Consider the following 23588-nt stretch of genomic DNA (forward strand, 5'->3'; position numbering starts at 1 on the left):
CGTTTTAGTAGTATTCGAAGCAGATTGGTCTCTCTAAGCGAGTTCCCAATTCGTCGGTCACGACGTGACGTCTCCGTTCCCTCCTTCAGGGAACGAGGGTTACATCCGTAACCGAGACGTTCTGTTTCTATATTATTTCACACATAGACATAATAAATACATAGACAGTGGCCACACTGGTACAGAAAAACATATTTATTGTCATAAGAAATTGTGATAAAATGTAATAATTGTATTATTTATTTATTAAAATGAGAAAGTTATAATTTGTAATCATTTTAGAAGCTTACAATTGACCATATCTACAACGAGCATATTAAATACTTAGATTTTTGTGAAAAACATGAAGCATTCTGTAGGCTTATAAACATAGAGTTAATAAATCTGAACAGGCAAAATACTGCATGTACCCAAGCTGTCACTGGGGCGATACCCTTTTAAAAAGTACAGGTTTGGATCTAAAAAGTTCATATTAGTACCTCAGAGATATTTGGTACCTCAAGATTCAAACGTAAAAAGTAGTCACTGTAGCAGTAATTACAACACATCTACAGTAACTTGTATTTAACCTAAAACTAGAAAAATACAGATCACATTATCACCAGTAAAGGCATTTCAAAATAATATAAACATCAATGAACAGTTGTTGAGTTGTAATTTTGACCTTTTAATAAATATGAATCTTTTAATTAAACCTAATATATGTGGTGGTAACTGTTCATTAAAGGCGCTCTAAGTGAATTCACGCGTTTTAGACCATAAAACATTTTTTGTTACATACAGCAAACATCTCCCTACTATCTGCTTGCTGCCTGTCCGCATATCAAACTGTAAAAAAACGCGATCTCTGTAGACAGCCCAGGCTCTACAAACTGCAATAAACACACAGGGGCCAAACCTGCACCACGAAACAAAACAAAGTTTTACAGCCAATAGACGCAAAGAAGGATTTGGGGGTTGGGTTTGGGCGCGTTCATTAAAAGCATGGAAGGGAGGGGGAGGAGTTAACTACGCTCAGTTTGTTTGAAAACACATTTCAAAAATCAACACACCGATTCGCTTAGAACGCCTTTAATTGATGAAATAATCAAATAATAATGGATGCTATGTAAAATTTTGCCTAACATGACATGCTGTCATTTGGTTAATGTCAAATTTATATTATTGTAACCATATCAGACCAAATCAGTGCTAAGCAAATGTTATTAGGCCTTTGCAATATGGGAAGAGGGGCACACACTGTTCATGAGAGGGTGCACTTCCAACAAACAAACCCTTTGAGGCGCTGTGTCCCCTGTAAACCACCTACACAGTACAGTATGTTACTGCCTATGCCATGGGCCGTCCCTGAGTGATTCATCTGTCTTAATGCACTAAATCACCACTTTGTTATACTGCGCATGGGGATATTGAATAAATTGGGTTCTAACACACATCATCATTCTCACAACATCATTTTATGTCTTTTTTTTATATATTTTTGTATATTGTAACAATGTTACAAAACACATCTAAAACGATCCACATTGACGAATTCTGTCACTTTTAGATGTGGAAAATCTCCATATTTCATATTTCAATCTAGTCCCTGACTACCCATTATATAAATAAAAATGTGCATGCATGCGACAGGTAAAATAATAATTTATTATAAACTGAGTAACTTTGCAGACGCATTTAATTTGTACAGTTGTACAGTCCTTGTGGATTAACCTTAACTGTATTATATGTTGTGTTTTAACCTTAACTGTGGTTACACTGCAATGACCTGAGCCCTATAGGCATATACACACACAGTTGGTTTCATTTTCAAGTAAATGTGAGAGTGTACAGGAAAGCTGCAGACACATCATGCATACAAAACAACTTTACCACAAACTGACCACATACATATAAACAAGCGCACACAATTTCAAGTCTATTTCTGTCTTGTACATTATGAGCTGAACTTCAGTGGAAACATTTGTGGTTAAGATTGTCTATATGACTGAAAATGAAAGACCCTGGCCAAAAAACACAGCTTGTGAAATTATGTCAAAAAATACATTTTAAGATTTCTGAGGCATTACAGGAAAAGAATGAAAATGATATACTTATATTAATAAAAAAAATTTAAAGGGTCGGTGGTCAATCTTACATTTACCAAAAGCTTTACCTATTTAACCGGCCCAGAATGCTTACAAGCTCTCAACATTTTTGTAAAAAAAATGTATTGTAAAAATATATGATAAATGTTCCTAGCTTTATATCTAGATGAAATATAAATACAGTACTATAAACTACTGCACACAGGTAACCAACATCCTGTTATTCATGTCATCACGATTTGCTTCAACAAAGGCCAGTGACACACAAAACACAGAGAAAAAAAAGCCATTTCACTTTTGTCCCATATATTATCTCTGATCAGGGTCAGATGCTATGGCCTACCACACAAAGTCAGTATATCAGAGAAAGACCACTGCAATATACTGGAGCATGATGTAATCAGCTCACCTCCGCACAGACACTGAGGACCAATCATGTGACGAGTTGTATATCATTTAAATTGCAATGTCTCTTCAGATGAAGTATTATGCCCGCTAAAGTAAAATAATTTCGACTAAGTATCTGCATGATTTTGTTTTAAATTTATACATGAAATAATTGCTTCAGACACAAGGTTTTAAATATAATGGCACATTCATCTTTTTTAACCATCAGAAAGTTCATCAGATTCCTCATCAGAAGTTTTGTATTTTGTCTGTTTTGACCGGAGCATAAATACTGAAGTCTGAACTCTGCTGTTGTTTCTTTTTGGGTTGTTTCAGTCTTCTGGCTTTCACATCCAAAGAAGCATAACACACATCATCATCATTACCCTGAAATACACATTATTTTAATTTTAAGTAAATCATATGAAGTATTTTGGTTATGCATTTAGACAAGAAGCTATTGCTGATCACTGTAAAATATTTGGTGTATAGTTACGCAGCTGTTCGCCAGTGTAGATTTAAATTTATGTTACACTGGAAACGGTTTGTTCAAAGTTAAATGAACATTAAACATTAACAAGTCTTTGTTTTACAGAATAAAACTATAAAATAACAGCCTCACGCAAAGCATTCTGGGAACTTTCTCAATCCTTATCAACATTTTTAATTTTTTTCCTTTAGATTTTTAATGTTTATTTAACACAAACTGTTGCAAGTAAATAAAATAAATGTAAATCTACATTAAGTTACTGGCAAGCAGCTGCCAATAATACTGTAATTTCTACAGTCTGGATATTTTCATTGTGGTACTTAAACAGGAGCATGTTTGTGTTGTTCATACCTCACAAGTATTTCTGCTTTTTATCTTTTCTCTGTTAACAGTTCCACCATCTAAAATTAAAACACAACTTTTTAAAAAGGTTTTTTTGCAGATATAAGTTGCATGACTATCGAATTTTCCATGCAGACTCTACTGAGCTAAATTCTGCTTATTAACAGATAAAATGGTCAAAAATGGTGCCTAGCTGTCACTTAGGCGGTACCCTTAAAGCACACCTTTGCAACTAAACGGTACTGTCCTAGTAATAGCTTGGGACCATATTTCTGACAGTGTACAGTGTCAAAGTTAAATTGATGGCAAGGAGAAACAGTATGAATAGATACCTGTTGTTTTCCTTTGACAGCAGCAAAAGACACAGATGAAGCAGAGGAGAAAACACACAACACAAACACTGACCAGCAGCATCCAGCAGAGGAAACAGTCTGATACAGGAGGAGGAGGAGAGACGGTGCTGCTGGACGGTCCAGAACATGATGTTACTGGCTCAGAAAAACAAACATAACATTAAATGTTACTGTTACCATTACTTCTTGTCTGAAAAAGTTTACAAGAATTTAAGGAATAAAATTACAAATAATTGTCAAAATTGCTTTCTTACCAGCAAGAGAAAGACGAGTTGTTCGGTTTCCATAATAGTACACTTCAAATGGGTACATGCCTTTTTCGTCTTGTTTGAACTTTTTCTCGTATTCAGCACAGTAATACAGTCCCAGATCAAAGATTGTAATGTTAGTAATATGTAGATCAAAAGAATTAATGTTGGAGTTTTTAGGAAAACTAAAACGTCTGAAGGTCTCTAAATGCGATTTCCGGTAATCTATTATGAGAGAGGATTGATTTACATAAGAACTGTTTTTTATCCACACAATGCCCAAACCACCAGTTAAAGGACGGTCACAGTGAAGAGTGACGTTGTCTCCTGGTCTGACCTTTATCTCGACATCTGCTCCATAGATTATTGTCTGACTGAACAATAAAACATCTGCAAAAGCAATAAGAAAATAAATGAAAACAATAATATTGCTTAAATATTTACCTACTGTACATAACTAATCATAAGTAAATTTCAGTTTAAACAGTAGCTGTTAAAATGATTAAAAAATTAACAAATAAATTGAATTAATGATGAAGAAGTATAATTTGTCTTACATATAAGTGCAGTAACTCTTAATCTATCCATCTCAGCGAGTGAGTGTGAATAACTGACTGTGGTGATGCAGATATAAACTCTCATCTGATTGGTTCACGCCAATGGAAAATTAAGTTTGACATTTGAAAAGTGAGAGGTGTATAAACCAATCACCAGTGTCTTATTATGCAGTTTATTCTGGTTCGGCTCTTTTGTGCTTTTTATTGCTTTACAAATTATGACAATGCTTAGTAATAAACCTTTACACACACATGAAGGTTGGGTACTTACAACTTTTGTGTATGACTTATTTGTACCATTTACCTTCACTGTGTTTGATTCCAACTGGCAGATAAACAGGTTTAATTAATAAAATTTATGCTTTACATTTCATATGTCTAATCCAATCTTAGACATTTTCTAATGTTTAAAAAGAAACTGGTCCATTAAATCAAAATACTTCTTAAGGCTTCTTTTTTATATAGTTGATCAAATGGCAAAGTTGTAAGGCAGAAAAATTTTAACATGTCAAAACAGGAAACCCACAAGTCTTTTATTTAGACCACTTACGAAATTCAACATTTCACACTTACTTTTTATCAAGTCATCAAATTAGCATCTCACATCTCAGGCCTGGGACAGACTGGATGGTTCTTAACCAATTTAAAGTCAATGGGAGACTGCACACATAAAGACAGTTTAAAGATATTTTTAAAAACAGAATACTTGTAATGCACACAAGATGATTCGACTAGACGGCAAGAAAACACAACTGATGACTGTAGTAACAATTTTTCAATGACACAAGATCTTACAGAAACACAAGATCAAACCTGACTTGAGGAAAAAACAAATGTTGTGATAATATTTGCATGACCCATTATAAAGCACTCGTACTGTTGCTGATGTACAAGTCGATATTCTTTCTCAATATTCTCAATGTATCTCTCTATCATGTTCATGTCCAACCATGCAAAGATTGCCCTCCAGTGGCCGATGCTGAAACTACAGTTGAACTGCCTTCCTAAATTTGGACTGTGCATGCCCAAAACGTAAACAAAGTTATCCTATTTCCAATTACATTAATGTAAAAAAATTATTGTAACTGTTTTGGTATTATAAGTTATGTGTTGTGTTAATATCATTCTTTTTAAGTTGCGTATATTTCTAAGGTTGATTAATTTGATATACTGTTGAATAGTTTAATCTACATCAACGTGTCATATTTTCTAAAATAAATTTATATTTTTCTGATTTCATATTTATTTTAATAAGTCAGAAACGTCTGCGCTGTGTCCTGCTGACAGGCGAGGTGGGCGCGTGCAGCAGGGGACGCCAGGGTCCTCCGAAGGTTAGACCGTCTCATTTCAGTTCTCCTCAGGGCTTCCACCTTGAAAGACCGAGTGCTAACCTTTTAAGGTCTCATGCTTATAAGGTTGCAGCCCTTGAATTGGGACACAGCTATTGAGAAGCACTCCGAGTTTCGAAAGCGACCGTCACTAATTCTAATTGCTTACAGGTGCTCATTTATAAATTATTTGAGACTAAAATTGTATCGACGCTAGATAATCACTTATGCGCTAAATATATTATTAACTCATAACTGCATATTTACGGCAGTACTCCCAGTCATATTAGCAAAGCTATTTTAATAAATTCTAGGAAAATTTGATTGACCAAAATGGCTGGAAAGGGCAGAGGTATAGCAGCTTTCACCTTCAACTTAGAGGCCCTGGGCATCACCAGAGGATCCATGCCAGAAGCCCAAAAAGGACCATCTCCAATCTTCCCAGTATGTTATTCTGAGGCATTTTTGAGAACTCAGTAGCCTACCTTAAAATCTGGGATGAGTTAAGTTTATAATTGTGCACCTGTCTAGTCTTGTTGTAGTTTAACTTTAAAGACAATGACAAGCTACATAACATGAAGTTTCATTTTCTTTCAGCAAATGGAATATAAACCTGGGCCTTTGAAAGCTGGAGAAGATGAAGACTACATAAGAGCTTTGAAACAAGAGATGAGGGGACGAATGAAAGATCTCCCTTTCAACGTAAAGCCCCATGAAGGAAAGAGTAGTGAGTGGCCTTTTTTAATAAAAAAAGTGATAAATATATTACCTTGATCACATTGTAAAAGTAGATGAGCAAAAGGTAGAGCACTGCATTACATTTTTATTTTATACTTTCCATAACAAACTGAAGGGCGGTTTCCCAGACAGGGACTAGACCTTTGTTCAATTAGGAAATATAACTAGTTTTAACAAACATGCCTTACTAAAAACATTACTTTACAAAGGGCACTGATGTATTTTAAATTGGGACTGCTCTTACATTTATTTTAGTCTAGGACTAGTGTAATCCATGTCCGGGAAACCGCCCCTAAATCTATCTGGCCCTGCATTTAAGTGAAATCTTATACTAATATTATGTTCTTGTGGAAATTATTCATTTTTTTCTACAGACCTAAACAAATGTGGTTGTACTGTATTTCTTGAAATCTGACCATTATAACTTACAGATGTAGAGCGCTACAAGGAAAAATACGCAAAGGAAATAAAAAAAATTGAGGATAGCGATTGGACACCAGGTACATTACAGGTATTGTAACTTATACTTTTAATTGTCTGAACGACAAATTCGATAAATTAGTTTGCTTTGTAGATTGGAACCGTCTTCCAAAAGAGCTGAAGCCACAGAGGAAGATAATGAAAAAGAAAACTGGTGAATTAACAAAACAACAGAGTTCTTCTCAAAATAAACTTTCTCTGTAAACAACCCAGGATTTTTTTCCACAGATTCAAAAAAAGTGCTCTCAAATAAAGACAAGGAGGATGTGCTGACTAAACTGGATGTGAGTTTTGGTGTTTTTCATGAAACCTTTTGCAGTAAAAATAAGGTCACTGCACTTATTAGCCTCGTTTTGTTTAGATTGAGCTATTGTCTCATTTCGTCTTATTTTTTTAGGAACTTGAAAAAAAGGGAGACGTCAAATCAGATGAGGAAGATGACGCAAAAGTAGATAAGAAAGGAGAGGATGAGGAAGAGGAGGGGGAGGAACTTGAAGGAGATTTAGACGAAGAAGAGCTTGAAGAGGTAAGTGCTAAAGACAAAAGAATATTCCAGGTTAAAACCAAATGTGGTATTAAATGAATAACCAGCAATGTTTTTCTTTCTGAATAATGCATGTATGCACTTGTGGATTAATGTACACAAATTCTTAATGCTAACAAAAATGATTTATAAAAATCATGAAGGTACAGTCTTGTTCAAAATAATAGCAGTACAATGTGACTAACCAGAATAATAAAGGTTTTTAGTATATTTTTTATTGCTACGTGGCAAACAAGTTACCAGTAGGTTCAGTAGATTCTCAGAAAACAAACAAGACCCAGCATTCATGATATGCACGCTCTTAAGGCTGTGCATTTGGGCAATTAGTTGAAAGGGGTGTGTTCAAAAAAATAGCAGTGTCTACCTTTGACTGTACAAACTCAAAACTATTTTGTACAAAAAAATTTTTTTCTGGGATTAAGCAATCCTGTGAATCACTAAACTAATATTTAGTTGTATGACCACAGTTTTTTAAAACTGCTTGACATCTGTGTGGCATGGAGTCAACCAACTTGTGGCACCTCTCAGCTGTTATTCCACTCCATGATTCTTTAACAACATTCCACAATTCATTCACATTTCTTGGTTTTGCTTCAGAAACAGCATTTTTGATATCACCCCACAAGTTCTCAATTGGATTAAGGTCTGGAGATTGGGCTGGCCACTCCATAACATTAATTTTGTTGGTTTGGAACCAAGACTTTGCCCGTTTACTAGTGTGTTTTGGGTCATTGTCTTGTTAAAACAACCATTTCAAGGGCATGTCCTCTTCAGCATAGGGCAACATGACCTCTTCAAGTATTTTAACATATGCAAACTGATCCATGATCCCTGGTATGCGATAAATAGGCCCAACACCATAGTAGGAGAAACATGCCCATATCATGCTCCATGCTTCACTGTCTTCACTGTGTACTGTGGCTTGAATTCAGAGTTTGGGGGTCGTCTCACAAACTGCCTGTGGCCCTTGGACCCAAAAAGAACAATTTTACTCTCATCAGTCCACAAAATGTTCCTCCATTTCTCTTTAGGCCAGTTGATGTGTTATTTGGCAAATTGTAACCTCTTCTGCACATGCCTTTTTTTTAACAGAGGGACTTTGCGGGGGATTCTTGAAAATAGATAAGCTTCACACAGACGTCTTCTAAATGTCACAGTACTTACAGGTAACTCCAGACTGTCTTTGATCATCCTGGAGGTGATCATTGGCTGAGCCTTTGCCATTCTGGTTATTCTTCTATCCATTTTGATGGTTGTCTTCCGTTTTCTTCCACGTCTCTCTGGTTTTGCTCTCCATTTTAAGGCATTGAAGATCATTTTAGCTGAACAGCCTATCATTTTTTGCACCTCTTTATAGGTTTTCCCCTCTCCAATCAACTTTTTAATCAAAGTACGCTGTTCTTCTGAACAATGTCTTGAACGACCCATTTTCCTCAGCTTTCAAATGCAAGTTCAACAAGTGTTGGCTTCATCCTTAAATAGGGGCCACCTGATTCACACCTGTTTCTTCACAAAATTGATGACCTCAGTGATTGAATGCCACACTGCTATTTTTTTGAACACACCCCTTTCAACTAATTCAACTAATTGCCCAATTGCACAGCCTTAAGAGCGTGCATATCATGAATGCTGGGTCTCATTTGTTTTCTGAGAATCTACTGAACCTACTGGTAACTTGTTTGCCACATAGCAATAAAAAAATATACTAAAAACCTTGATTATTCTGGTTAGTCACATTGTACTGCTATTATTTTGAACAAGACTGTATGTTATAGTCAACAGCATACCATGCTGTTTTAAAAGCTCAAGAAAACACTTCACAGGGTGGTTTCCCGGACAGGGATTAGCTTAAACCAGGACTAGGCCTTAGTCTAATAAGGAAATATAACTAGTTTTTACAAACATCCCTTACTAAAAAAATTACTTGTTTGCATTTTGGGGCAAAACAAAGGGCACTGATGTATTTTAAGATACGTCAGTGCAAGTAGTTTTCAGTTTGGACAGCTCTTACATTTATTTTGTCAAGTGTATAGTACCTGCTTTCATATTTTAAACATCCCCATGCTGCTGGGATCAGCTGAATGCCAGAATAGAAAAAGTACCCTCCTAGTACACTCATTATTTTATAACTTTTTTTGCAGGAGAATGACTACATAGCAAGCTACTTTGAAGATGGTGATGATTACGGAGCAGGAAGTGATGAGAACATGGATGAGGCTACTTACTAGCAAATGAAAAAGTTTGTTAATTTAAAATCTAATTATACAAATCGGTATTATACAAAAAAATGTTGGACATCAATACATATGTGCATGTATTATTACACTAAATTTAGATTTAATTAAAACACAAGCTTAAACAAAGCTATAATCCATTAAAAAAACATGAGATTTAGATACTTTATTTTCAACCTGCATCTACAGGATGAAGGCCCATGTTCAAAAGCAATCACTGTACTCCAAGTTTCATTAAAATGTTTAAACCTGCTGTTTGACTCAATGTGAGCACATGTCTGAGAACTTTTCACAAATTATTATTGTGCTCCTGCTAAACAGAAACATTCCTCCATTTTGTTTCTGTTTTATCCAAGCAAAATTTTAAATTAAAACCGGCAACATTGTTACCATAATTTGGAATACTGATTTTGGATACATTTCTTAAAAATAAATTATTGTTTATTTTCCTGACAACCAGACAGTAGCCATAAGGCAAACTGAGCTTACTGGAGGTACAGAACTATACACTGGCTCATGAGTGACCTACCCAACAAAACCAGTTTTCAATTGTGCAAATTTATCAAGGAAAAATTCAAAACATAAGAAATTATTACTGGATTAATCAATCCTCAATGGTATTGAAGTATAATGTCACCTTTAAATGTAGTTTTGCTTATAACTTCAAATTTATTCCCTGGTACTATTCATGTTTCTGCATCATGCTTCCCAACAGGCTGTACGTGAGAGTCAGTGTAAGAGCCTGTGGTAAAACAAATGGCTCATTGACAGCTGGTTGTGTTGGTCCAGGTCTATTAGAAATATATAATTACCCATTTTTCAACATCCACGGTCATCCCTGATAGATGACTCTAATAAAAGGCTCCATTACCTTGTATCTTACATTATGGCCCAGTAGAAGCAGTTTTTGTAAAAATATGCTAACAATTGCGTCATAACCTGCGACTTTCCGTCGCACAGTAGACAAATTACCGTATGGACATGAAGAGAAGCTCGCAGGCAATCTTTTACTGTCTATGAGGCAATTTGTTGGACGTGGAGGAATAAAGTCAAGGGAGATTATTAATCAGAATACTTACCAAAATTTGCTCTTGTTCACCCTCGCCGTCTCTGCAAGATTCGGTGGGTGATTCAGATTTTGCGTGGCACGGCTATTAGAAGACTTACAATTGTCAGACAGGTTGCTCACGTGACATTTACGTCATTAAGCTCAGTTTGAGTCTGGGCAGTACGCTTGACCCCAGGAAGTGCGTGCTTCTAATGGCGCTTTTCCATTGCATAGTACCCCACGGTTTGGTTTAGTTTGGGTCGGGTCAGCTTACTTTTGGGAGCTTTTCCATTGGGTGCAGTACGTAGTACCCGATACTTTTTTCGTACCACCTCAGTTGGGGTTCAAAGTGACCCGAGCTGATACCAAACGTGACGCGAAAACACAGTAGATCACTGATTGGTCTGAGTGAATCGTCACGTCATCGCTACAATGTAAAAGATTAGCTTTACCAGTGTTGCCAGATTGGGCGGGTTCCCCTTGCTCAAAGCGCGTTGGTGTGATTAGCCCCGGCTGTGCGCTTGGCGCACAAACCATTTTTTCCCCGTCCTTATAGCAAAATTGGAATGGGACACGCCCGTTTAGACAGTACGCCATGCGCTTTAGACAGTGCGCTTAGATTGTAATATAAATATATACACACACAATCTCAGAAATAAGGTACAAAAGCTATTGGGGTGGTACTCTTTCAAAACGTACATTTTTAGTGCATATTTACCTGGCAACCCAACAATATTACGCTATAGCGAGGAAGTGGGCTACTTCATTGTACTGCATGTAAACACACCTAAAATCTTTAGAGAAACTGCATTATTTGCCAAATATGGAAATGTTTTGTGTGATTGTTTATAAATACAGTTAACATGCTTAAAAAACTATACAGACTATTTATAGCAGAAATCACAAAGTACAGAAGTTACAAAAAAGGTAAAATAGCCTGATCTCACAGGAATTTGTTGGCTAATTTTAATGAATTTGTCTAAAGTAAATCTACAAAATGAAGAAAAAAACAATAATGATACCCTGTCCCTAAACAAAACGTCACACGGGTGAAAATAAATCATACAAAACCATACAAATTTGGTTGTATGAGTTTATATATATATATATATATATATATATATATATATATATATATATATATATATATATATATATATATATGAATAAACCACCTTGTTAAATTCAGTATGTAGCAATTGCCAAGTTAAAATTTACCAAAGGAACCAAATAGTTACATGTTGGACTAAACAGCAGAGTTTATTTAAGTTCAATAAGAATTTTAACTGAGAGGGAGAATCACATGTTATGTTAGTAAACTATAAGACACTTCGGTGTGAACGCAGATCTTTCCAGTCTTACATATCACACACTGATGTTTCTCTGTTGAATCCATCTAAAATGAAAAACAGAAACATTAAATACAAAGTCATCCTTGACATTGAAAATATTGCTAAGCTTACTGACAACAAATAACAATACCTTAAATATATTTGCTTTGAGTACACCCGCATTAAGTTGATAACCTAAAAAACAAAGACATGACAGTAGGGTGCGATCTTGATGCAGGTTCTCCTTAAAAACTGCATGTGCATTTTCACTTTTCAAAAGTTAAATTGCAGGCCTTTGAACCTCCTTAAACACAATTACTTTAAGATTAAATATAATAAAAATATTATATTACAATACAAACAAAATACACCTTCTGTATTATTATTATCAATTAAACATTAAGGTTACACTTTATTTTGATAGTCCACTTTAGACATTTTACTAACTATAAACAACTTTGCAACTACATGTCAACTAACTTTCAATAATTTGCAACTATACGTCAACTAACTGTCATTAGAGTATTAGTAGACCGTAAGGGTTGGGGTTAGGGAAGAGGTTTGGGTTAGTGGAATAGGTTGACATGCACCTGCAAAGATACTTATAGTCAGTTGAATGTCTATTGAAATATCATCACAATAAAGTGTTAGTAGATATTAAGCAGACAGTCTACTAATTCTCTAAAGATTGGTAGTTGATAAGTACTTGCAAAGTTACTTATAATTAGTAAAATGTCTAAAGTGGACTATCGAAATAAAGTGTTACCAACATGAATAAAGCTAATTATTTTTCTTCAGCAAACATAAATGTCTTGTAATACAGTAAAGGGAAGAAATGGGCTGTATAGGTTTCTAAGATGCATTGCAGTTGTTTTAACATTTACAATTTGTTTAAGCTTAAGTTGCACACCAATGATGACACTCAATGTTTGAAATATTGATACCTGTAATAGTAATTACCTGTAGTTTGACGATGACAGAGGCAGTAAACACAAGTAGCAGAGAGGATTAAGGAGAGGAGAACACATACAGAACACAAACTGAACAACAGCGTCCAACAATTAAAGTGTAATTCAGAAACATTAGGCACAGGAGGCTCAGAAGGCACTGGATCTAAAAACAAAACCAGATGCATAGATATTTACAGTATATCTTTATTATTAATGAAGCTTTGATGCAGCGACTTTTCTTCATGCACTTTTTGAAAACTGTGAACCTTTAGAGTCAAATACTTGTGGAAGTTAAAATATCAACTATGAACAATTCAAAAGTGTGATATCTATCCCTTTATACATTAAATGGGTATTACACGTTTCATTTATATTCTTATTCTTAAATTTTAAAGAATTTTTGGCCCATAAAACCAATATGCCAAACTATGCATATCATTAGAAAACGAAGTGAGATTAATCATATTCTTTACATTTTGTGAATAAATTGTGACCTGGACATAATTGAAATGTCACAACATAAAACACACATTAATTTTGCAATCTTAAAAGCAGTTGAATTTTATTATTACTTTTTTCAGATTAAATATTATGTCCACACATGGGTGCAGTTAAATGTAGACATTTTTTATTCATTGCATTCTTTCTACAAATAATAAACCAACATTTTTTCATCATTTACCAACATGATAAAAATCTAGAACTGTACACTCTTACCTAAGAGAGAAAGATGAGTTCTCCTGTTTCCATACTGATACTCAAGCATGCCATGTACGGTTGCAAGGTTTCGTTCTGCTTTTGCACAGTAATAGATCCCCTCATCATCCACACTGATGTTCTTAATATGTAGATCATAAGAGTTACTGGTGCTGTTTGCCACATAATTAAAACGAGGAATGTTCTCGTTGAACAACTCTTCAGCACTTAATAAAAGAGATGATTGATTTCCATATGAGCTGTTTCTAATCCAAAAGATGTGTGAACCAAGTGGTATGACACAATCACAATAAAGAGTGACATTGTCTCCTGGTTTAACTCTGATCTTCACTTCTTTCCCAAAGACTTTCTGATGTTCACAAAACAAAACACCTGTGAAGACTTAAACAAGATTAAACAGTCAATAACGGAACATGTTATTTATTCAGATACATAATTTCATGTAAGTACAACATCTCCCAATATAATGAATGACATACAGTACAGCAAAGTACACAAGTTAAACATATGAATAGACTTACACAGAAGTGTGATAAGTGAACTTCTTACTCGCTCCATCTCAGTTTATTCTCAGTGTCTGATAAGTGTGAGGAGCTTTAATGAGGATATAAACTGCTATCTGATTGGTTCACTGGGGTGGGAGGACTTTTCGCTAGAAATCAATAATATCCATTGCTTTCATGTAGATTGGTCACTCTTTTTATAAGCAATGCTTAGTAAAAACCAGTAGCCTTACTGAACAAAGTCAGTTTGTTAATGGATTTGTTTGTGTACATACATACAGTTAAAAGATTACTGCTAAAATGTTTTGTTAATATGTGATGTGTGTGTTGTCATTATGGATATTCTGTTTTGTCTCTTTAAACTATGTCTATTGTTTGTATAATCTAAACAGCTGAATTATATGTTCATGTGTACTTTACTGTATGCTTGTTTATATAAGAATGTGTACTGTTAAAAGTGTTTTTCTCTAGGTCATAAGTGGTTGTTCTTCACCACAAATTGTTCCATTTTATTTCTGCACGCTATAGCAAACACAAGCTTACACTTACTAGGGCACATACATCTTCACAGGGTTGAGGTTTCCTGTTTCAACAGCTCTAAAGTGTCTCTCAGAGAACTATGAGATGATCTTGACCTATTAACCATAATACAAGTGATATGATCTTGAATGATTTACAAATTCAGAAATAAAAAGAGTTCAAATTAAAACCTAAACACATTGTAAATACTTAGTTTTCTTTGCATTTGAGATCAATTACATGGTTCGAGGACCAGCTTTTATAAAGTGTACACTGCAAAAAATACTTGGTTATTTTCAACCCATGCATTGGATAAAAAAGGGAAGAACCTAACCCATTAGGTTGTAATTTAACCTATGCTGGGTTGTTCCAAAACAAAATGCTGAATTGTTGTAAACCAACAGTTGGGTTTGTTCCTTGTTGACCCAGCGCTGGGTTGAAAATAGCCCTGTTTTTATTAGAATGTAGTTTTTAACATCATTAACATTAAGCTTTTGACAACAGTATGATGGCTTAATACTCATATAGACTACAATATTAACAGCTTGTCTTATTTGGAGGCAACCCGACAAGAAAGCTGGTCATTTAAAACAAAAAGTTATGATGGTCAGACCTTGAAATAATAATAATAATAATAATAATAATATGTTTAATAATAATAACATGTTTAATTTCTATAGCCCCTTTTTCTTGCTCAAGGATGCTTTACAAAGACAATTATAATACAGCAAACATTATACACTACATTATACACCACTTCTTCTAAAATTAATTCAGTTTCAGTATCAACAGTTATGTTACAGCAACTGCTCCTTTGAATTTATAAAAAAAATATAATTCTTTTTTTTAATCTACAATATAAGAAACTATAGCTTCAAGCTGATAAAGTCAACTGTATGCACTACAAGAGGACTGACTTAAACCACTGGAAACATTTGTGGTTTGAAGAAACAACAAGAAGGCCATAGGCTCTTTCTCAGCATAACATTTCACGCATATGAAAACCACTAACATCCGGTGGCACCAAGAGCCACTTTTTTGTCACATTTTATAGAACATCTATTAAGAAAAATCCGTTACACACAGGCCCAGCGCCATGATGGCGTAACTGGGTGGCTTTTTTTTTATTAAAGCTACCAATATTATTGGCTGCATTAGGATTATACCCATTCGACTTTTACTATTAAATCATTTTACCTTAATAAGCCTGGTAATCGTGAAATAACTCTGTTGTACCTTACCCAATCTCAGGCAAATTATTTTAGTGCGCAAATGAAAAACAACTCCGGTCTCTTACAAAAAAAGAAGTGATTAAATTAAAACTTAAAAACAACCAATATAAATAATATGAAATAAATATAAGTATTATAGGCCCAGTAAAAAGTAAATAACAAAACTATGACAAAAACAGTCCAAATTGACAAAAACAGAAGTTATTTGGTTCAAAACTACAAATAAAATAAATAATCAGAAGCACAGCATCTAAAAGGCTACAACTTTTTTAATGGTAAGTTAAAAGGGGACATTTCACAAGACTTTTTTAAGATGTCAAACAAATCTTTGGTGTCCTCATTCATACAGTATGTGAAGTTCTTGCTCAAAATACCATACAGATATTTTTTATAGCATGTTAAAATTGCCACTTTGTAGGTGTGATCAATAATGTGCCGTTTTTGGGTGTGTCCTTTTAAATGCAAATGAGCTGATCTCTGCACTAAAGGCAGTGTCGTGGTTAAATAGTGCAGATTAAGTGGTGGTTTTATCCCCTTTTGACATCACAAGGGGAGCCAAATTTCCATGACCTATTTTTTTCACATGCTTGCAGAGAATGGTTTACCAAAACTAAGTTACTGGGTTGTTCTTTTTCACATTTTCTAGGTTGATAGAAGCACTGGTGATCTAATTATAGCACATAAACATGGAAAAAGTCAGTTTTTCATGATATGTCCCCTTTAAATGTTTGTGGGCCAGTTATAGTGTGCAGAAAAATATAATTTGGAATATTATAATGCTACGCAGTAGTCTCAAAAAACTAAAAAAACTTTTCCTTTGTGAAGAGTAATGAGCATTACTTTTAAGAACAACGAAACAAATGTTGGGAAAGTGATATCTTTGATCGCTTCACATACAGTTTATGTGTCTCGCTTATCTGATCTTCATTTGTTATGGCATTGATGGTGCTTCCTGGTTTGTCAATATCATCGCTGTCTATGGTCCTGGATGGCTTTTGATTTTTCTGCTGCCACTCTGACTCCCCACCTGCTCTTATTTTTGGATTGTTCCCTGAATGGACTTCCCAAATAGCTTTCTTTCTGGGTGGCCACTGTCCCCTTTGCCCCCATGGTGCAGGGCCTGTTTACACTATATATCAAATCTTCTTATACCCAAGTGAATTATCTCACCCCTGCCACTAAACACAAGCCATTCAGGCAAACAATAACTTTATATTTTTAACCAAAGATTTTAAATGTTCATTGAACTGACAGTATTTACCTAAAGCATGTGTTGCCCTTTTAACCTCTTAGTGTAAGTCTACTGGAGCTTGACCTACACCATATGGGTAACATACAGAATGTAATGCATGGGTCTATCAATGTATTAAAAATATATATTTTTACTGTAACAACACGTAAAATCAAGAAGGCTTGGTGACACCTAATAGAATTTTGGCGACTCCTGTTGGAAACTCTTGTGTAGAGGATCAGTAGAAAATCAGGACAATGGACAGCTCCCAATGTTAAATACAAGCACACATTTGCAGTCTGTGTGTAATGTTTGCCAGTATGTGGTTATATACTTCCTGAATGACACATTATCACATTGTATACCTTTAAAATATATTTGAACATGTACATTCAAATGATTTTAGCTTATATAGCTGAAATACATTATCTTAGAGTAGGTTCATTTGTAAATATCCAAGGATTTCTATAGCACGTCCTTTAAAACCAACACAATTTTTAGCAGCTGTTTATGTATTCACACTAGACAGATAGACAGAAATGCAGTGAATAAGCCTACATTGCCTCATAAGTCAGTGAAGCAACAGCTTTCGTAATTCTGAAATTATAAACTGCCCTCTTGTGGACTAAAATAAAACTACACCAAAAATCTGCTCTGCTGTGCCCCACATCACAATCCATTTAAATGAAGACAGTTTTAGTCTCAGTAGGAATAGGTTCACAGTATGTGCTTATATTTAGACGTAGTGTTAGAAGTATATCAATATAAATACAAGTGAGGGTATTAGGATATTATTAGGTTATTATTAGGTCATTAGCATTATGTTTTCTCATGTTTTGAGCTTGAGCAGTGCACTGTAGAAAGCCAGATTAACCCCTTAACTGTTAAGTTTCAGCTTCGGCCACTGGAGGGCAGTAAGGAAACTTGGAAACCAGACACTGATCGGCTGTTGCTGATGTGAGATCACACACGCACACACATAAGCAATGTTGTGCTAAAGATCAGATAAGATCGAATTTCATCACAGTGGTCAGTGCCAAGTGACAATTGGCGAAACAAAATAAAGTGCTTTTCCAAATAATAATAAATATTGCCACTGATCTCAGATCTTAATCCTAACCTGTAAGGAGCATATATATTTGTTTATTCTGTAGTTAAATTCTCAGAAATAGACTGAGGTTTGAGTATGATGTGTGCAGATTTCAGTTGTTAATGGGTGTTAATGTGAATTCTTTTTACTCCTAGAAAAATGTTCATGTGTACTATTTCTGCTATAATATCATGTTTGTTATAATTCTATAGTATAAATGACATGTTTCAAACAAAGACCTTATTTCAATTATATTCCTATATAAACATTATACTTTAACATAATATATAAAATGAGCAAAGAGTCAAATAAAAAAAGAACAAAAGAATAAAATAAACCGCGGAACTATTTTAAGGATTTTAAACTGCCCCAGTGAAATACAAACACTCAAACTAACCCCCAAACCCACAAAGTCTAATGGAAACATTTGTTCTTGGTGGCCTCAAAAGAGATATGAGGTGAGAAATTAATGACGTGACACAACACTAAATGTGTAGATCTTCGTAAGTGGTCTGAATAAAATGTTTGTGGGTTTCCTGTTTTGCATGCTTAGATATTGTTGCACCGCAGCTTTGCAGTTTCACCAAAATTTATATTGGTACCCTGTAAGAAAAAGGTATAAAGCTGTCACTAAGATGGTCCCCTTTAAAACGATATGTACATCTGAGGCACAAAAATATCCACCCCTTATACAAAGTACCATCAGTGACAGCCTTTGTAGCTTTTTCTGAGAGTGTTACAAAACAAAGAAGCTCATTAATTGTGGTCCTCTAGATAAACTTTGACTTAACGCATCAGTTTCTTTTTAAACAGGAAGAAAACATGCAGGTCTTTTGACATTTTATGCTTATACACATGTTGGAATCAAATGTACAGTGATGTTAAACATATCAGTCATAAACAAAAGTTACATTTTGTGTTTCGTGTGTCTGCTGGTCAAAGGTTTCAAGACTGAGTGATGTCCAAATTTATAAACCAATAAAAAGCAGTACACATGCAGCTAAACAAAATGAAATTGTTCATAAGGATACTGGTGATTGGCTGATAAACCTCTCACACTTCAAATGTCCAACTCAGTTTAATTTAGCATTGGCGTGAACCAATCAGATGAGACCTGATATCTGCATCACCAAAGTCAGTTATTCACACTCACTCGCTGAGATGGAGAGATCAAGAGTTACTGTTAGCGCACTTATATGTAAGACAAATTATATTTTTATCTGTTATTGTTAATATAAATATTGTAAGAAATTTAATATGAGTTAAATAAATAATAGTTTTGTATTGGTGACAAAAGTTTACTTTTTACCTTCTGGTTTTTTTTGTAGATGTTTTATTGTTCAGTCAGACAATAATCTATGGAGTAGAGGTTGAGATGAAGGTCAGACCAGGAGACAACATCACTCTTTACTGTGACTGTCCTTTAATTCATGGTTACAACACTGTTTGGAAAAGAAACTGCTCTCATGAACATCAACCCTCTCTCATAATTGATTATATGACAATACAGAGAAAAACCAACCCACGTTTTAGCTTCCTTCAAAACCCTATCATTAATTGTTTAGATCTACATATTACTAACATTACAATCTCTGATCTGGGACTGTACTACTGTGCTGATGTAAAGGTAAATGTAGATACCTCATCTGATGTGTACTATTATGGAAACCAAACAACACGTCTTTCTCTTGCTGGTAAGAAAGCCATTTAGACAGATTTTCTAAAAGTCTTTTTCATTTTTACTTGTAAGCATGTTTTATTTAACCTTTCTCGGAGAAAAAAAAAATGTTTGACAAAACAAAATAATTCTTTATTAATATTTATCATGATGTTTGTCTTTGTTTTTTGTTTTAAACAAGTGTCTTCTGGACCCTTCACCACCGTCTGCCCTCCTCCTCCTGTATCAGACTGTTTCCTCCCCTGGACGCTGTTGGTCGGTGTTTGTGTTGTGCATTTTCTCCTCTGCTTCATCTGTGTCTACTGCCTCTGTCAAAAGAAAACTACAGGTACATATTTATTCATTCTTTTGTTGTCTTAGTTTTTACTACAGTATGAGACTGCACACACAATTAAATTAAATTGAACTAAATTAAACTTACTAGATTAAATAATATATTAATGTTTATCTTACTGACATTTTACACAAAGCAAACTTAAAGTTTCTGTTTCAGATTTGCATTGTAGATTTTCTCACTGCACCGTATTTTCACACTTTGTGGTTGTTTTAGGTTATGAGAGTGCAAAGATGCTCACAGTAAATGTTATGAAGGTATTTCTATCATTACCATTATCCTTAAATGTTTATCATGTCAAAGGTCTGTTATTTATCAGTAAAACATCTGTTATTCACTTCAGATGGATTCGACAGAGAAACATCAATGTGAGATGAGTAAGACTGGAAAGTTCTGCCATCATTCTGAAGTCACTTATAGACTCCTGCCATCTGAACATCACTATGAAAAGATGTGAATCTCTCTGATCAGTTTATGTAAACTCAGCTTTCATCAGTAGAAACTGCTCACTGCACATATTTGTACTCAACTATCTCAGTTAAGATCTTCAATCAATTATACATTAACCGCATTTAGGTACAAATATATAAACTACCAAACACAAAAGTTATATACAATACACAACGTATTTACATATTTTGTAAATGACCACAATATATTATTGAAGATCTTTGTCAATTAATTTTTTTATCATCTTTCTGAAGACCGGATGATATGTGTTCACATGTGTTGATTTTTATTCTCAAAATGTTTAGGTGTTTTATGATAAGCACACACACAATAGACATGGTGCCCACATATCTATGCACTTGCTTCCGTTGAAATATAGAGTTTAAAACTTTTTGTTTTTGTTAACAAATGTTTACATGGGGCTCCAGACTACCTTTCTGTTTTGATAATCACTCATAACCCAACTAAGTCAATTATGTCTGGTGATCTTGGATTACTCTCAGGACTAAGCTAAAACATAAAGGGGACAGAGCCAAACTATGGAATGCCTTACCAGTGTCTATTTGAATGGTACCACCTCTTTCCATGTTTAAAACAAAGCTTAAATTGTATTTTTTATGTACAGCGTTTAACAACAAATTAACTGTATTGTGTGTCTTTTATTTTATTTTTGAAGTATTCTTTTTATAATGGGCATCACTTTGTCAACATTGTGGTTGTTTTTAAATGTGCTTTATAAATAAATATACATTACAATACTATACAATATCAGTGTCATTCAGAACCTAAATGCCAGATAACATCAAGTTGTACAGCTTAAACTTTATCATTATTGTTTATTTAATAGTGAAATACGATGATTGAAACAAAACAACAAGTGGGTTGAATTGAAGCATTAACTGCACCGAGCCAGCTGCCCTTCTTGCATTTGCTGCTAGCCAACACACAAACCTCATATAAGCTAATGGAAAGTTTTGTGTCTGATGTCCAGTAGTGAGAAATCAAGTTCAGATCAGATAATGTCATGCAGCAGAGAATGTAAAGTCATTTACCTTGATTTAACTTTATCTTGTTAAAAGTATTGCATGACATCAAATGGGTGTGTGTGTGTGTGTGTGTGTGTGTGTGTGTGTGTGTGTGTGTGTGTGTGTGTGTGTGTGTGTGTGTGTGTGTGTGTGTGTGTGTGTGTGTGTGTGTGTGTGTGTGTGTGTCACACCTATGTGCACTGCAGGGGTTTAACTTACAAGGAAGTGTTTAACAGATGGCCTTTACAAGTTAAAGTTACCAAAATGTAAAAAATGAACAGGTACATAATATAATCAAGCTAAATAAATAATTTAAAAGTTGTTATAATTGACCTGACACTGACCTGGCATTATTCATGTCTAAAACAGACAATATAAACCTTTCAGGGCATAGATCTACCTGTAACATTAGACAAGTTTGTAGTTCTAAAAGACAATTTAGACATCTTGCAACAGGAAACCACAACCTTGTGTTTGTTCTTGTGCACTAATAGGTGTTAGCTGGTGCCTGCTTAATGCACACAATGAAATGGACAATTTTGTGGTTATAAGCAATAGGTTCACACCCAGACTTAAAGCAACACGTTTCCCGTACAGCTCACATTCTTTTATACTTTAGGACAAAAGTGAACATCAGAGTTAACAAATGCTTTTGTTTCATATGTGATGAATGCTAATATAAAAATACAAAAAACATTTATTAAGAAATTTTTAGCATTATTAACACTGTCTGTTTAATATTTACAAGAAACTTTCCTGCATTTTTTAGGTAAGAAATGTTTTGGCCAAAGTACAATTTTGCTAAATGTTTAATCTTTAGCAAGTTCACACAGGTGTGGACACATTACAAGACAATTCCAAGATAAGCCAGACATAATGCCTCTTGTTCTTTTCCTTAATAGGCTTTATGCCCAGCTGCACTACTTCCTGAACTTCAGCCAGCTCCTTGTTTCCTGTCTGCCATTATTGGACAAACTGATTAATCCAGGTGTGCCTGACCTCAGTAGCCACAACAACAATAATCAGACACACCTGGATTAATCAGTTTGTCCAATAATGGCAGACAGGAAACAATGAGCTGGCTGACGTTCCGGTAGTGCAGCTGGGTATAAAGCCTATTCCCTACAGTTTTTTAATCTTTTGGCATAGATGAGGAAAATCATTATCTGTTTAAGGGAAACTTCAGCGCAAAATGAAAATTACCCCATGATTTACTCACCCTCAAGCCATCATTGTCAATAAATGTTAATGTGAATTAATTTAGCTTATTATACTTCAATATATTTTACTATAAGTGTTTAGTATAAATAACATGTTTTAAAACAAAGACCTGTCTTAATCTAAATATATTGCCAGCTGTCATATCACCCTGTATCCCAAGACTGGTTGCCCACTGAAGTTAGGTACGGGTCAGTACTTGGATGGGAGACCTCCTAGGATAACTTGGTTGCTGAGGTGTTAGTAAGACAAACAGGGGGTGGTCACTTAGTGGGGTCCTAATACCCAGTATAGTGATGGGGACACTATTCTTCAAAAAGCACTTTCCTTCGGATGAGATGTTAAACAGAGGTCCTGTCTCTCTGTGGTTGTTAGAAATCCTAGAATGTCTTTTAAATGGCCAAACTTGCCCATAGACCTACTAATCATCACTTCAAAAACGAATTAGCTATGTCTCTTCTCCACTAATAAGCT

General features: G+C 34.7%; 4 protein-coding genes across 4 annotated transcripts in view; 2 read left to right on the forward strand and 2 right to left on the reverse strand.

The window, feature by feature from the left end:
- Window positions 1-21505, forward strand: part of LOC135736145 (uncharacterized) — a 57374-nt gene extending 35869 nt beyond the window's left edge. The window contains exons 4-5 of the mRNA XM_065254933.1: window positions 20638-20678; window positions 20765-21505. Coding sequence (XP_065111005.1) covers window positions 20638-20678; window positions 20765-20878 — 155 coding nt within the window. The 3' untranslated portion in view covers window positions 20879-21505. The remainder of the gene's footprint in view (window positions 1-20637; window positions 20679-20764) is intronic.
- Window positions 1545-4522, reverse strand: LOC135735510 (uncharacterized). The gene is made up of 5 exons (XM_065253934.1): window positions 4465-4522; window positions 3914-4297; window positions 3639-3794; window positions 3316-3365; window positions 1545-2861 (listed from the first exon to the last, which is right to left on the reverse strand). Exons 1-5 carry the CDS (start codon window positions 4493-4495, stop codon window positions 2724-2726), a joined length of 759 nt encoding a protein of 252 aa, XP_065110006.1. The 5' UTR covers window positions 4496-4522; the 3' UTR covers window positions 1545-2723.
- On the forward strand, window positions 6005-10161 carry polr3g (polymerase (RNA) III (DNA directed) polypeptide G). Its single transcript, XM_065253935.1, has 7 exons — window positions 6005-6236; window positions 6390-6519; window positions 6962-7030; window positions 7105-7164; window positions 7239-7294; window positions 7408-7536; window positions 9696-10161. The coding sequence occupies exons 1-7, from the start codon at window positions 6126-6128 to the stop codon at window positions 9780-9782; spliced, it is 642 nt and encodes a 213-aa protein (XP_065110007.1). The 5' UTR covers window positions 6005-6125; the 3' UTR covers window positions 9783-10161.
- On the reverse strand, window positions 12130-14413 carry LOC135735512 (uncharacterized). Its single transcript, XM_065253936.2, has 5 exons — window positions 14356-14413; window positions 13835-14215; window positions 13128-13280; window positions 12319-12362; window positions 12130-12232 (listed from the first exon to the last, which is right to left on the reverse strand). The coding sequence occupies exons 1-5, from the start codon at window positions 14390-14392 to the stop codon at window positions 12143-12145; spliced, it is 705 nt and encodes a 234-aa protein (XP_065110008.1). The 5' UTR covers window positions 14393-14413; the 3' UTR covers window positions 12130-12142.
- Window positions 21506-23588: the final 2083 nt, after the last annotated feature.

Source organism: Paramisgurnus dabryanus, chromosome 4 (genome assembly GCF_030506205.2).
Source record: "Paramisgurnus dabryanus chromosome 4, PD_genome_1.1, whole genome shotgun sequence".
Classification (NCBI taxonomy): Eukaryota; Metazoa; Chordata; class Actinopteri; order Cypriniformes; family Cobitidae; genus Paramisgurnus; species Paramisgurnus dabryanus.

Coding starts and splice junctions, on each gene's coding strand:
- LOC135735510 (XM_065253934.1), bottom strand. CDS start 4,495: ATGGATAGATTAAGAGTTACTGCACTTATAT. Junction 3,366..3,638: donor CTGTCAAAGGAAAACAACAG/GTATCTATTCAT, acceptor TTTTAATTTTAG/ATGGTGGAACTGTTAACAGA. Junction 2,862..3,315: donor AAAGCAGAAATACTTGTGAG/GTATGAACAACA, acceptor TGTGTATTTCAG/GGTAATGATGATGATGTGTG.
- polr3g (XM_065253935.1), top strand. CDS start 6,126: ATGGCTGGAAAGGGCAGAGGTATAGCAGCTTTCACCTTCAACTTAGAG. Junction 6,520..6,961: donor GCCCCATGAAGGAAAGAGTA/GTGAGTGGCCTT, acceptor TATAACTTACAG/ATGTAGAGCGCTACAAGGAA. Junction 7,031..7,104: donor GGATAGCGATTGGACACCAG/GTACATTACAGG, acceptor TTTGCTTTGTAG/ATTGGAACCGTCTTCCAAAA.
- LOC135735512 (XM_065253936.2), bottom strand. CDS start 14,392: ATGGAGCGAGTAAGAAGTTCACTTATCACACTTCTGT. Junction 14,216..14,355: donor TTCACTTATCACACTTCTGT/GTAAGTCTATTC, acceptor ATCTTGTTTAAG/TCTTCACAGGTGTTTTGTTT. Junction 13,281..13,834: donor AACTCATCTTTCTCTCTTAG/GTAAGAGTGTAC, acceptor TTTTGTTTTTAG/ATCCAGTGCCTTCTGAGCCT.